Genomic DNA, 15,907 nt, shown 5'->3' with positions numbered 1-15,907 from the left:
ATTAGTCAGGGCATCGAAGGTTACGGGGAGAAGGCAGGAAAGTGAGGTTGAGAGGGATAATAAATCAGCCATGATGGAATGGGGAGCAGACCCAACGGGCTGCTATGGCTTATGGTCTTATAATAGTTAATCCATTCTTGCTGAATTTGTAAGCTGGACATGAAATATGTCTGATTTGTGTTTGTCTTTCTATCAGTTCACATGCTGATTCTGTAATGCTCTAAAATTATGGCGCATTGATGAAACGAATAAGGTTCAAAGTAAAATTTATTATCAGAGTACATACACGTCACTACGTACAACCCTGAGATCCTCTTTCTGCGGGCATATTTAGCAAATTACAGAACAGGAAATGTAAATGGTTATCCTAAAAGGTTATCCACTTTGGATTTGAGAGGGGCACAAGGAATATTTTAATACTAAGAAAAGTGTTATGGAGAAGGATCAGGAGTTCCCAACCTAGAGTCCACGGTCCCCTCAGTTAATTGTAGGAGTCTATGGCATAAAGACGGTAGGGAACCCCTGGTGGGTGCTAAGTTTTATAAATCATCTAAAGCTGATGTACAGTAAGAAGGAGCAAGGATCAAATGTTTATCTCAAAAGAGTTTGACAACAAAGGGGAGGAAAGATTACTTCAGTTGTACAGAGCATCTGTTGGGCCCAATCTAGATTCTTCAGTTTTGTATTGGAATGTTGCCCTAGGAGAGTTGTGTAGGCAATGGAAGATTTCAATATTCATTTTCTAGATATTGACCAAACCTTCAGCTGTTAAAATAAGAGGACATGATGCATGAGTGAGGCGCATATCTCCTTAAATTTAGACATTCAGGGGTTAATCTGAAGTATTTAAAATGAAAACTATGATGTATATAAACCAACTTAATAGTGGCATATATAGAATGGAGGTATAATATTTACAAATGAAATAAAAATGATAGGGTTGGGGGAATCCTGGCTTTTTTAAAATCTTACTGTAGGTTTAGCAGAATCTGTAATAGAGAGATTTAGTCAGGGCATGAAGGCATACGAGGAGAATGCAGGAGAGTTGGGGCTAAGATTGAAATGGTGGAGCAGACTCGATGGGCCAAATGGCCTATATCTCACGGTCTTCTGCATGCTTGGGGTTCAATTCACCACTTGTATCACCACTGGGTAGAGTGAACAAGTTCAGGAGAGAAAATAAAACCAAGCTTTACAACGTAACAAAACTCTCGATCAGTGTAAGCAGGCATTTATTAGAGCACAGCTATTCATTGGAGTTCACTTGTCCAATGCTTAAATGCCTAAAGGTACTGAAAATTGTTGTGTATATTTCCAGGAACTTGAGGTTGCTTGATTAAATGATCTCTGTATTGCTCAGATACCTCGTTTAGTTTGAACTATTGGGTTTTAGGCTGCAAGAATAATTTTATTTGTAGGAAGTCTTAAGAAGTTTGAGCATTCTTCTGTCATTTTTGCCAGAACTTCAAGCGACAGATGGATGGAACATATGGGCCTCCAGCTAAGAGGCACGAAGGTGAATTATATGGAATGTCCTACTCAGCCCAGCAATCGCAGCAAGATATGTATAACCAGTATAGCAATGCCTATCCAGGTACTGATCGCCGGCCAGTGCAGAATCAGTTTCCTTTCCAGTACGGTAGAGAGAGAATGCAAGGTCCCCCTGGCACAGCCACTTCGCAGCCTGTGCCCTCTCAAATGATAGGAGGTCCGTTGCAATCGCCACCTGAGGGACCACAGGGGTCTGTGTGGCCAGGGCGAAATGACATGAGTTACAGCTATCCCAACCGACAAGGTCCTGGGACTCCGCCGCAAGCTCCAGCGTACCATGGCATGAATCGTTCTGAGGAAATGATTGGACCCGACCAGAGAATGAACCATGAAGGGCAGTGGGCTTCCCATGTCAACCAGCGTCAGCAATCTTTCACCCCCTCTGCGTCTCTTCCACCAATCACAAGACCGTCACAGTCTACCTACCAAACTCCTCCGTCGGTGCCAAATCATATTTCCCAAGTGTCCAGTCCAGCTCCCATGCAGAGACCATTGGAAAACCGTACCTCACCCAGCAAATCGCCATTTATCCATTCAGGAATGAAGATGCAAAAGGTTGGACCGCCCATGCCAGCATCCCATATTTCTGGACCCTCTGTGCAGCCGCCACTGATAAGACGAGACATCACCTTCCCTCCCGGTTCAGTTGAAGCATCTCAACCAGTCCTGAAATCACGCCGGAGACTCACCACTAAGGACATTGGTAAGTGATCGTGGGCGTTGTTCGGGTCAAGTAGACTAGGAGCTCTTTCCCAACTTCAGAATGGAACATGGTGTCCCTTTATAAATTGGTGATTGCACGTAATTTTGATATAACCTGTTTTTTTTTCCTTGGAACATTGCTTAAATATACATGGAATAATGGCACAATCCAGTCAATGCTTATGGTTCAAGCTGGGTAAGCTTCACGAAGCTCCTGTGTGTTGGCGGTGCATCTCCACTGACGAGTGGCTCGTGCGCTTTTGTACAATCAGCTTGCATTTGTGACACATCCTATTATTTGTGAATAGGTAGATTTTTTTCCCTATAAATTTGTTTAAAGTTTTAATTTGAGATGAATGGACCGTGATCTGACTTGGTATTTGCTTAAGAGTCTGAGTGACTGACCCTTTCTGTGCTCTTCCTCCACTGATTAAAATTATCTGGTTCAGTTCAGCTGTAGTAAGCCTGAGACTGTATGTGGCCAGATTTGAAGTTAACAAATGAGTCAGAAACTTGCAATTTTTCCTTCACTGTAACATGTTCACCATATCAAGAAAAATTACGGTTGTTGAACAGGTACAGTGGGTCAAAAGACTGCTTCCAATGCATACTGTCATAGAGCAGGCAAAATATCAGTATTGGTACACAGTAAGTTTTAAGCAACCTTGTGGAGTGGTCAGCTGGGTTATTTAAGAAATAATCAGATCGTTCTGAAATTGAATTTCAAGCTTGTTGAAGGTGGAGGGACATGGAGTTTGAGGGATGAGGTTCTGTAGATTGAGTTAAGATGGAGATGGAATAATGTGTCTTCTGCATATATTGAAGAGATCACTTTCCCACTGAGGTGAGAGAAGAGCGCTGTTCAGTCTCAGTGAACCCTGTGGAAGAGGGGTAGGATCTAGTCGCTTGGACGAGTTTTGGATTGAGCTCTGAAACGTGAGGTGGTTACTACACATTGAGTTAAGCTTTCTAGCAGGATTGTACAGGTAGCTTGACCATCACGTTAATTAAAGGAGAGGAGAAATTTTTCAAATAATGTATCGTGCACAATGGGAAATGTGTTAATATAGTAGGCATTTCCTAGGATGTGGTTTCAGCATCATTCTTTATGTTCCATTCCCAGGCACCCCAGAAGCTTGGCGAGTGATGATGTCCCTTAAATCTGGCCTCCTGGCTGAAAGTACATGGGCCTTGGACACCATTAATATTTTATTGTACGATGATAGCAGTGTAGCCACCTTCACATTATCTCAGGTAAGTAAACACTCTTAAGATGAAAAGTAAATCCCGCAGATCTGAGGCAGAATCAGGGCATTCAGGGTTAGAGTTTGAGATTGAAATCTGAAGTACAAATTAACTTTGGCACAGTAGCTCGAAGGCTCATTCCACTGCCACGGTACCTCCTCAGGTAGAATAAACTTGGATGCAGTGACGACTCCAGCTACCAATTGACCTTGGATGGATTCAAAGCCAACTCAGAGCGTGATTTGAATAATGAAATGTTTTGAACTTTCCTTGCCTTCCAACTGTTCTGACTGCAACACACTTTGTTTTTGCTGCCCTCCTGATATCTTTGGAGGCCCGTACATCTGAAGTATTATCAAAAAATGTGACACTTCAATCCAGTGTGTTTAACATTAAAGCTGAACTTAAAATTCATTGTGCTCCTTGGTATGATGATTCCTGTGAATCAATTTTGAGACATCACATTTGAGACACAACACCGGCATTTGCTGTGAGTTATCATGTGTTTATCCAGTAATTATACCCTTTAGAATCTTGTCCTGCTGTAAAATGAATGTGGAATACCATTTGTGGAGTGCTAGGCCAGGCTTGGTAGGGAAGAGGTGGAAGGACGCTTGAAAAGCAGGACCAGAGAGTGGTTACTGCACCTTCCTGCTATTCGCCGTCCTTTCCAATGAAAATGGCAGACTTCGTTCCTCCACAGCTTCCTTTGCTTTTACTTTTGGATTTTAATGCTCCAGTATTGGTTTTGGAACATTATTGCTCACATATGTCAAATAAAATAATATTTTATAATCATGGATGTGCAGAAGGGTGAAATCAAGTAGCACATTATCCATTGCCCTTTTGAGTTAGACAAAGATGATTCCTGTTATTAGTCAGAAACTCTCCCAGGCTTGGACTGTTCTGATTCATCAACCTGTCTGTTTCATTTGGGTCAGAAGGTAACTGATACAAGATGAGGTTTGGTGTTTAAAGGTTGGGGCTGAATCTAATTCGAGCAGACCTGAATGAGCCTCACTGAGGAGGGTGCAAGATTTGCTTCCGGAATAAGAAAATTATTCCATTACTAGGAGCTAATTGATGCCTGATTTTTAATGAGAAAATGAGCTTGTGTGATTTGGAGTTGGCTTTCTTTGGCAAGACCATACAGTAAATCAATATACAAGTTGTTTCCCTCCCAGGTGGGAGGCAGAAAGACCCTTTGGTCTGGTTATTAGTAGCACTAGGAACAGAATTTACAGAACCTAATTATCCATTGTGTCTATTGATGTAATTGTGACACTACATGGGGGCTAAATATTGTTAGCTTTAAGCTTGCAGGCCAAATCAAACATTATTTGTCTTCTTCAGATAGTCTTGAAATACAGAAAAACCATGCAAGTTGTTGAAAGAAAAGACAGAAAGACATTCCCCCCCCCCCCACCACCACATAACACACGCATGAGAAAGAAACAAAAAGTCCCAAAGCCCCAACCCCTCCCTCATACAAAAACCAACATTGCCCACCCAGAAAATGTCAGCTGGAACACAAACCCCAACCCCGCTCCCTCCCAAAACACTAACATATCCCCCAGAAGGGCGCATAAAGCAGCAACAACAAAAAATTGTGTCCGATTCTTTAACTGGTATCAGGATGAAGAATGGGACTTTCTGAAGAGATCAGGGAAGTAGAAGTTGTTCTCAGATCAGAAAAGGTTCAAGGGAGATTTGATAGATGTCTCAAAACCATAAAGGACTTTGACAAGAGTAAGTTAGAATTAGTCGTTTCCATTGCTAATCAGAGTACGTACATCAAAAGTAATTGGTAAAAGAATCACAAGGGAGTTGAGGAACTATTTATGCAGCTTGTTGTGATTTAGAGTGTATGGCCTTAAAAGATGTTGAAGCAAATTCAATGCTAGCCTCTTAAAAGGGAATTGGATGTATACTTGAAAGTGCAAAATTTGAAGGTCTCTTGTGGGCGGGGGGAGAGAGAAGCAAACAAATGGGACTAATTGGATAACCTTTTCAAATAGCTCACAAGGACATCACAGGCTGAATGGTGTCCTGTGCTGTAAGACTTTCTGAATTGTCCCGGCAGGGTTTGCATGAATAATGACCTTGATTAAGCATTGCCTGTGAATCTGCATGCATGCCTTCGGAAAGGGAGGTGAAATTGAAAAGAATACAGTAAAACTTCCTAAAGTAGTTAATGAGTAAAAATGGTGATAATTAGTTTTATTCAGTATTAATTTATGCAGTAGAGCTCCATTGGTGTCACTGCAGGATGATTGCAGCTTTAATCTCTTGAGGCTCAGCATGGAGTCCATGCTTCCAAGCTTTCTGTTGTTAATACAAAGAGTTCGTATAAAGCAAAAGGTGACTTGACTGGAGTTTTACTTATTCTGTTGGTGGGGGAATGAGTATTCACTTCCTGGCGACCCTTGAAAATGAGGTTTGGAGCTACCATTTTGAACTATAATTCTTGTGACATGCTGCATATAGATGGTTGAGTAAACGATTGCAGAATTTACACTACTGATATCAAAGGTGCTGTGGTACTGTGTGTTTGTGAATTGAAAATTGAGTCAGCATGGGGTCCCAAATCTGCTTGCCACCCTTACACAGGACTCAAGTAAAAGGGCACCAGGGTAAAGTTTTACTGAAGGCAGCTCTTCACTGCTTCATAGTGTTGTTCTGTGCTTGTCACCTCACCTCTGTTTTTTTTCTCGTAGTTACCTGGATTCTTGGAGCTTCTGGTGGAATATTTCCGGCGATGCTTGATTGAAATTTTTGGGATTCTGAAGGAGTACGAGATTGGAGATCCTGGCCAAAAGACACTCCTGGATCCAGAGCTGTTTGGGAAAATACAAGAACCATTGGGGCCTGAGGCGGAGCATGACAGGGAAGACATCAGTGAAGAGGAAATGGCAGCTAATATAACTGAAGATGCAACAGCCACTGAAAGTATGGAAGAGAATCCCAAGCACGTCAGCAAGTTTGACAGAGTTCCTGTGAAAATGGTTAGAAAAGCTGATGTGTTTGTGGTGGATAACTCTGATAAATTGGGCAGGGTACAGGAATTTGACAGTGGCTTGCTCCATTGGCAAATTGGAGGAGGTGACACTACAGAACACATCCAAACTCACTTTGAGAGTAAGACGCAGGTACCCGTGCGGAAACGAACCCTGGCCCACAAGGGAGCCACGAAAAGGTACACAACTGAAAACAAAAAGGGGGCAGAAGGAAACCTTGAGGCAGCAGTAAATGGCGAGGAGTCTGAGAAAAGCATAACTGCGACCATGGATGATGTTCTGTCAGCGAGGCCTGGCTCCTTGAACAAGGAAGTGGCTAACGGTTCAGTGGAGGGGGACACAGATAACAACAAGTTTCCTTTTGCTATTCATCAGGCACAAAATCATAAAAATATCAAAATTCTTGAGGATGAGCCTTGCAGCCGGGATGAGGTGCCATTGTGTTTGATGGCCGACTGGCAGGACTCTTTAGCGAAGCGCTGTATTTGTATATCAAACATTATTCGCAGCTTGTCGTTTGTGCCTGGCAACGATGCAGAGATGTCAAAGCACCCTGGCTTACTGCTCATCTTGGGCAAGCTCATCTTGCAGCATCATGAGCACCCCGAACGGAAACAGGCGCCATTAACGTACGAGAAGGAGGATGAGGAAGATGAAGGTGTGAGCTGCGATAGTGATGAATGGTGGTGGGACTGTTTAGAAGTATTACGGGAAAACACTCTTGTCACAATGGCCAATATTTCAGGGCAGTTGGACCTGTCTCTGTATCCAGAGAGTATCTGCTTGCCACTTCTGGACGGATTGTTGCACTGGGCTGTGTGTCCTGCAGCAGAGGCCCAAGACCCTTTCCCAACACTAGGCCCCAATTCAATGCTCTCTCCCCAGAGACTCGTCCTGGAGAGCTTGTGTAAACTTAGTATCCAGGACAATAATGTGGACCTAATCCTGGCAACGCCTCCATTTAGCCGCTTGGAGAAACTTTATGGGATACTGGTCCGGCTCATTGGGGAACGAAAAAGCCAGGTGTGCCGTGAAATGTGTGTGGTACTGTTGGCAAATCTGGCACAAGGAGACAGCCTGGCTGCCAGAGCGATTGCCGTTCGTAAGGGAAGCATCAGTAATCTACTGGGCTTTTTGGAGGATAGTCTGGCAGCCACTCAACTCCAGCAGAGTCAGCCCAGCCTGATGCACTTGCAAACTGCACCTATTGAGCCAACGAGTATGGACATGATGCGGCGGGCAGCCAAGGCCTTGCTAGCAATGGCAAAAGTAGAAGAAAACCACTCTGAGTTCACGTTGCATGAGGCACGACTGCTAGATATCTCTGTATCGCCTCTCCTGAACTCACTGGTTACAAATGTAATTTGTGATGTACTCTTCATGATCGGCCAGTCATGACAGCTGTGGGAACCTTACTGTGTGTGTGCGTGAGTGGAGATCTTTGAATCGACTGTTTCTGTCTTTATTTATGCAAAAACCACCTCTGTTCCCAAAACTTGCCCCACCCATTCTTAGTAATGGAAGGATATTGTAGTCATTTTGATCAAGTACCAGAGGGGGGAAAAAACATATGAATGTTTGCTGCCTGTGTATAAGTCAGAATTTTTTTAACCAAAGTTGCTGTGTCACTTGCAGCGAGTTTGGGAGAATGCCTCATACTTGGGCATCCCTCCCTGGAGGGCCCTGCTTCAACATTTTTATGGTAAATTTTGGAAGCTAAGTGACTTGGGAAATCTTGGTTCAGTGCTGTGCTCTTGGATTGTAATTCAACCACTGGAAAGTGGCTCATTAGAAGCTGTCGTATACATTATGCAGGAGACAGCCTAAACATTAGACCCTAAACATATGTAACCTTTGACCAGCTGTAAACAATATTTCACATTGAACAATGCTGGTTTGGCAGCGAACTGTAGTTTTAAAACATTTTTTAGTTTACAGTAAACGTGAAAAAAGGCTTTTCCCCTTCTCAAAGTATCGTGTGTATCTACAACTCCCCTTGATTGTATGAACTTTTCCTCTTTCTCTTCCTGACTGATTTTAAACTGCAGCCACAGCCCATGAGCTGTGATTGTATATAGAAGTTGTACAATGCACATACCCTCAAAGTTGGTTGTTTTTTTTTCCTTCTCTCGTAGAATGAGGTTTACAATTTTCATGACATGGTCAAGCAAAAAGTGATAGCTTTTATTTCCATCGGCCATATCCTGCGAGGGTAATGTACAAGTTTCTGTATGTATAAAGTTGTGCTCTAGTTGAAGGAGAGCAACAGATCACATTTTTCCTTTATAATCAAGGTGTGGAAAAAGTTTAGGTTCAGTTGAAGCTCAAAAATAATGAAGAAACACAATTTGAGATTTTTCAGTGCTATGAAATCTGCATATTTGTATTTCAGACAATGTAGCTAAAACTTGATGTAAATTCCTCCTTTTTCCTTTGGCTTAATGAATATCATTTATTCAGTATGAAATCTTTATACTATATGTTCCACGTGTTAAGAATAAATGTACATTAAATCTTGGTAAGAGCTGTGGAGGTTTTCGTTTAATTCCACAGGTTGAAAAGAATGCATCTGTAGATGTCTGACAAATGCGCAAGGGCTAAAGGCTGAAGATAAGGCCCTTTGGATTTCTGGACTGCATTGTCAACTGAGCCCTTCCTGCACCTTTGCATGCCAGCATCTCTGGCCTATAGAAAGAGTAGTCATTAGATGCCTACTCTTTTACATGCATTCAGTTTCTTGTGGAATATATTCAGAACTCAAGTGGAAGAAGCTGTGATCCATAGATTGACCATTTGAACATGGGCTATGAATAGCTCAGTGAAAGTTTCAATTAAGTACACTGGATTTTCAATAATTGTTGATTTTGGACTCCACAAATCATTCGGGAGATATTCTCCAACCTAGACCCTAGAGAAAATGATTTTAAAAAAATTAGTAATAAATAAATAATAAATGGATCAGATGTCAAAGTAAACACAGTGGATCCTGGTTAATTGGGACACATCGGGACCTGTACATTTTGGCCCAATTAAGTGGCTGCCCCAATTAGCCAAAGTTTCATGGAACTAGTTAAAAAGTACTTAGGGACAAACTACCACTAAATGATGTATTTAAATGAAATACAGAATAAATTAGACCACAAGACACTAGCAATACTACTGCAGTACAATAAAACTGTATTAGTTCCTAACAGTTATCGATGGAGGAATTAATCCAATGTGCACTGCGGTGTTCTCTTGATTGTCTGTGAGTGAACAAAATCAGTGTAGACATCTAGTGTAGATAATGGTCTGCCTTCATTGCAATCTTACTCGAAGCAGTGTTGAAATTCAACAATAAATTTCTTGGCACAAAATTGATCAAAAATAACTGCTTTTTGATTCAGCATCCATTGGCCCAAACGGGTAACGTAACATGAACACACACAACTTGTGCTAATTAAACTCTTCACTCTAAGCAAGGTGTAGTGTCTAATAGCCACACAAGTGCACTTGACTGATGCTAGTTAGAAACTGTTCAGCAGCAGTCTCTTGTCCCAGTTAAGCTGCATAGTGTCCCAAATAAATAAAGGGAATTACGGCTATTCTGTCGTTTGGTTTTTGTCCTTTAAAAGTTGTCCCAAATAAGCAGCTGTCCTAATTAACTGAAATCCACTGTAGTTAAGTACTGGATATGAGCAGGGCTATGGCTCCTCTGGTATTTTGTGAGCATGGCATTTGGCTCAGATGTTCTTTCCACCGTTGAACAAGTTGTTGATGTATGCTCTCCTACGTTACAAATGAAATATTAATTTGAGTACCTTCTATCTACCCTGAAAAAGAAATTGGGGGGTTAATTACCAAGTCACTGTAATTGTAGGACTCAGAAGCTCTTATAAGTGACAGAGCAAATTTGTTTTTATCGAACATCAAATATGCATCATCTTGAATTGTAAGTGTGTAACTGCACATCCGTGTCTATTCAAGAAGTTCCACTGACATCTTTTTTACATAATATAAACTGCAATAATTTGTCAAATGCATCTTCTTTTGATTTAAATTTCTTCTCCTAACACTGTTAATGAAATACCATTTAATACTATGAAATGACTACTGTTTGCCACTGTGCACTGGTCAACAACCAATTTCTTGTAGAAATGTGTCTGCACCGAATCCCATGACTTAAAAGTAAAGGATGGAGAGAGGCCGTCTGATTGCTCTCTGACTGATCACCCTTCTCTCTATGGTTTCTTGAGGCCTGTTCTCTCCCACCTCGGCAAAGATCAATTAATAAAATATAGGTGCTTAGCAAACCTGCAGTTACCTTGGACTTCAAACTCGGTGTTCTCATTTCCTAAAAAAGGGAACTCTGTCCCAGGACTGAAGGAAGGGGCACCAGGTGAAACATTAAATGTCTGCAATTGCTTGTGAATATGGTGTTAGGAGTGGAAGGGTGAAAAAACAAAATTAGAATAACTATTTTTAAAGCAAAATTTTGCAGGAGGAACTAGCATCTTTGATCGGTACAATGTAGACTCTGATTTCGTAGGTATATAATAATCTCAGTGGAGCTTTTAGAATTAGACTCTGTTCTCAAGAGTTTATGATGGTATTGAACTTGTTGGTTCAGTCTGCCTGGCTGTTAAAGTCAGTCCGCATACAAGGCAACACCTGCTCTCATTGGGATGCAGCATTTATCAAATCGCATTGAATATAGACTATGAGATGGGTGACTCAGCCTAATTAGCCTGAGCTTGACTCTAAACTCCACACGCGTCTCTTCCTGTTTCATTTCCCTCGTTTCGGTGCTTGAGCAAACCTTGCTACATTTTCTGAGAATAAATTTTGTCATCATCTGCGTGTGGTGTGAAGTCTGACCTCATCAGAACCATGTTGAGCAGTTCTCACATGAGGCGATGTAACTACAGTGGAAGTAACAGCAGACACTTCTCTATTTCCTAGTTTGTATCCTCTGATGAGAAGGTGATGATCACACCAATCAAATTATATTTGTTATATTACTGAACCTGATCTATGGATGTGGGTTGATGATCTGAATATTGGTTCAGATCCCTCAGAGCAGTTGGGGGGGTTGATTTAAAATATTTTATATTTTGAGCACAATGCCTTATGGACCAAGAGTGGGAAACCAGACTCTGCTGTTAGGATGAAATGGGTTGAATTACTTCCAATGATGAATTTCATCTTGAATACAGTGTGTATATATATCTGAGAACTGAAAACCCTGGGTCCCTTGGAATCAGCCGAATAGATTGTGAACACTTGAGCAGAGAGACTAATTAATGTAACCCTGTGTCCTTTCCCAATGCTTTTTATTATATATGTTTTAAAAAAAAAGGCAGCAGACTTCAGCCAGATACCACTCAGCTAATGCTGAAACGGCAGTCAACTGAAGACAAAAGAGACTACTGCAGATACTGAAATGTGCAGAATGTACGCATGCACACACAGCAGCATTAGTTTTCTTAGTCCTCACCTTTCACCTCTCCAGCACATCATCCTTTGCCATCTCCTCCAACACTAATGTAATCCTACTGCATTATATCTTCTTCCCTGTCATTTTCTGCTTCACTCGGCAGCCACTGTCTTTGTGATTCCCTAGTCTGCTCACTCCTGTCCCTTGGCTCTTTTCCCTGCAACCAAAGGTGGTACCATACCTCCTCCCTCACTGCCATCCAGGGACCTAAATAGCCCTTCCAGCTGAAAAGCAAAGATTGTCACCTGCTCTACTTCCAACCTGGCCTGTGGCATTTGGTATTTGTAATGTTGACCTTCTCTACATTGGTAAACACGAGTAGGTAACCATTTCATAGGGCATCAGTGCTCCATCTACAAAAGATAGACTGGGCTTCCAGTTGTATGTTTTTTTTCACTCCCTCCCAATCCTACACTGACCTGTCCTCAGCTCTCTCCATTGCTATGGCGAAGCCAAATGAAAATTGAAAGAACAAAAATATCTCATTTGGTATGAATACTGAGATTTTTCAATTTTAGGTAACACACAAATTCCTCATGACACCAGCCCACCTAGTTTTCTTCCTCTATTCATCTTGACAATTATTCCTTCCCTGGTTGGTGGTACCCAACCCCTACCAGCCTATATAACGGCAATCTTCCTTCTCAATCCTGATGCAAGTTCGCAGCAGATAACTTTCCCGATGTGGCCTTTTATATATTGGCGAGACCCGACGCAGACTGGGAGACCGCTTTGCTGAACATCTACGCTCTGTCCGCCAGAGAAAGCAGGATCTCCCAGTGGCCACACATTTTAATTCCACATCCCATTCCCATTCTGACATGTCCATCCACGGCCTCCTCTACTGTAAAGATGAAGCCACACTCAGGTTGGAGGAACAACACCTTATATTCCGTCTGGGTTGCCTCCAACCTGATGGCATAAACATCGACTTCTCTAACTTCCACTAAGGCCCCACCTCCCCCTTGTATCCCATCTGTTACTCATTTTTATGCATACATTCTTCCTCTCTCTCCTTTTTCTCCCTCTGACCCTCTGAATATACCTCTTGCCCATCCTCTGGGTCCCCCCCCCTTGTCTTTCTTCCTGGACCTCCTGTCCCATGATCCTCTCATATCCCCTTTGCCAATCACCTGTCCAGCTCTTGGCTCCATCCCTCCCCCTCCTGTCTTCTCCTATCATTTTGGATCTCCCCCTCCCACTTTCAAATCCCTTACTCACTCTTCCTTCAGTCAGTCCTGACGAAGGGTCTCGGCCTGAAACATCGACTGCACCTCTTCCTACAGATGCTGCCTGGCCTGCTGCGTTCACCAGCAACTTTGATGTGTGTTGCTTGAATTTCCAGCATCTGCAGAATTCCTGTTGTTTTTGTTTGACATGTGTTGTTTTTTTTTGCTTTTTGTGGTGTGTTGTCTGATGTAGGCGATCGTGGTCTTATGACCACAATTGCTCTTGGCAATTTTTTTCTACAGAGTAGTTTGCCATTGCTGCCTTCTGGGGCCCGTGTCTTTACAAGATGGGTGACCCAGCCATTATCGATACTCTTCAGAGATTGTCTGCCTAGCGTCAGGGGTCGCATAACCAGGACTTGTGATGTGCACCAGTTGCTCATACGACCACCCACCACCTGCTCCCATGGCTTCACATGACCCTGATCGAGTTTGGGAGTCGGGGGGCTATACTTTATTTTTCCAGGATCAAATATCACTCCATCCAAATTTCAGTAACCCCAAGCCACTTCCAGTTGGCGGGGGGGGGGGGGGGGAGGAGGATAAATGAGACAAAAGTGTCACCGCTGCAATTCAGTTTTCAATAATGATTCAGTATTTATGAAAGTATGATGTGTTATCACAGACGTGTTGATGAAACCAGTGAGTTACGTCTGTCACCTTCAGCAATCAAGAAACCAATGCAATAGCGTGCCGAATGCTTTCCAGTAAAATGTACAGCTGAAGGGTTTTTTCCCTGAACTATTAACTCTTAAAAGAAAGTCGGGAATAACTTTCTTGATAGCAATTTAAACTGGTGCTCATAGATGTTAACTGGTGTTATATATTTATTTAGGCACAATTTGGAATTTTCTGGATAACCTATCGTCTACAAAGTGAAGTGCTTAATGCAATTGCCCTGCACGTTCCTAATCAAATGGCAATCATCATGTGCCGTGTTGTATGATGCGGGTGATCATGGTTTTGACCACGATCGTTCTTGGCAAATTTTTTCTACGGAAGTGATTTGCCATTGCCACCTTCGCAGTGTCTTTACAACCCTGACCCCAGCCGTTATCTATACTCTTCAGCGATTGCATAATCATGGCTTGTGATATGCACTGACTGTCCACCATCTTCTTCGTGGCTTCAGGTGACCCTTATCGGGGGTGGGGGTTTGCGGGCTAAACCGATGCTACACCTTGCCCAAGGGCGACCTGCAGACTGGCAGAGAGAAGCAGCGCTTTACACCTCGTCGAAAATGCCCTTTGCAAGTTTGAATATTGATTGGAGGGAAGGAGGCACCACTGGCCATTAGAGGTCTAGTTGCGACAAAATATAACCTTTTCTACATTTTTAAAATTCATTTTGCAAGATACAGCAAGTCTGGCATTTGCAGCCATTATTTGCTGCCCATACGGATGTGGCAGTGTGCCAACTGCAGACGTGAAGAACCTTAGTTAAACAGAAGAAGAAAATGATGAAGAGAAGTTTGCTTTGATTGTCAGAATTGTGCAGGAACGTAGTATTGAAAAAGGAGAAAAAAAGTTAAGTCACGTGGGATCCATGGAGACATTGGGAGGATTAAAGATTGGTCTGGCTATAGGAGACGTGGGTGTTATTCTGACTGGAGGTCTGTGACCAAGGGTCAGTGATGGAACTTCTGTGGGTGATGTGTTGGACGGAATTGTAGGTGGTCTGATGGCGCACAACACAAAAATTGGCAGAATCGTGGGTAGTGAGGAAGGTTGTCAAAGGAGTGGGCCGGGTAAGGAAATGCGGGCAGAGAAATGGCAGATCCGAACAAGTGTGAGGCGTTTCACTTTGGAAGGTCAAATATTCGATAAAAGTATACAATAAATACAGCACCCTTGATGTACAGAGATACCTTGGGCTGCAAGGCCACGCAGCTCCCCGAAAGTCGCAACTCAAGTAGAGAGGGTGGTAAAGAAGGAATAGGCACGCTTAACTTATCGGTCAGGGTGTTAAGTTTAAAAGTTGAGAAGTCATGTTACAGCTACATAAAACTGATTAGATGGCATCGTGTGCAATTCTGTTCGCCACGTTACAGGAAGGATACGGAGGGCTTTCGAAAGGGTGTAGAATTTCACCGCAACGTTGCTTGGATTAGAAGACATTAGCTATAAGGAGATGTTGGATTTTTTTTTTGACTAGAGCCTTGAAAACCGAGGAGTGACCTGATAGAAGTATATAAAATAGAGGTTGTTTAGAGTCACTTTCCCCAGGGTGGAAATGTCAAATGTTTTTAAAGGGAGCCAGGTTTTTTTTAACCACAGAGAGAGTGGGCTACCGGTGGCCACACGCCTCCGGGGGAAGTACTAGAAGCGGATAGAGAATACGGCAGTACATGTTTTTTTTTAGGTGAATAAGAAATGAAAATGGTTGATTTATAGTACAAGTATTTGAAAAATGTATTAAACAAGACTCATAACTGCAGGCGCGGTTAACCGCATGAGATTACGATGCTGTGGCAATAATGACGACCCGACCTCAAGGGACGGGAATGGGTTCCAGTGTATTCCTGGGTACAATGTGTTCAGTAAAGATAGCAAGAAACGATAAAATAGCTTTGATCAAGTATTGGAGAGGTAGAATATTCCAAAACAATCAAAGAATCTATCATACAGTGTAGGCGCGTGTACCAAAATTCTGTAAAGCGAAGATACTTTCAAAAATAATGAAATGAA

The 15,907-nt window shown here is 42.4% G+C and overlaps 1 protein-coding gene across 1 annotated transcript in view; it reads left to right on the top strand.

The window, feature by feature from the left end:
• Positions 1-10,537, top strand: part of arid1aa (AT-rich interaction domain 1Aa) — a 124,348-nt gene extending 113,811 nt beyond the window's left edge. The window contains exons 18-20 of the mRNA XM_072247339.1: positions 1,462-2,254; positions 3,377-3,507; positions 6,216-10,537. Coding sequence (XP_072103440.1) covers positions 1,462-2,254; positions 3,377-3,507; positions 6,216-7,913 — 2,622 coding nt within the window. The 3' untranslated portion in view covers positions 7,914-10,537. The remainder of the gene's footprint in view (positions 1-1,461; positions 2,255-3,376; positions 3,508-6,215) is intronic.
• The last annotated feature ends 5,370 nt before the right edge of the window (positions 10,538-15,907 follow it).

This window comes from Mobula birostris, chromosome 30 (genome assembly GCF_030028105.1).
Source record: "Mobula birostris isolate sMobBir1 chromosome 30, sMobBir1.hap1, whole genome shotgun sequence".
NCBI lineage: Eukaryota > Metazoa > Chordata > Chondrichthyes > Myliobatiformes > Myliobatidae > Mobula > Mobula birostris.
This window is presented reverse-complemented; position numbering and strand designations above follow the sequence as displayed.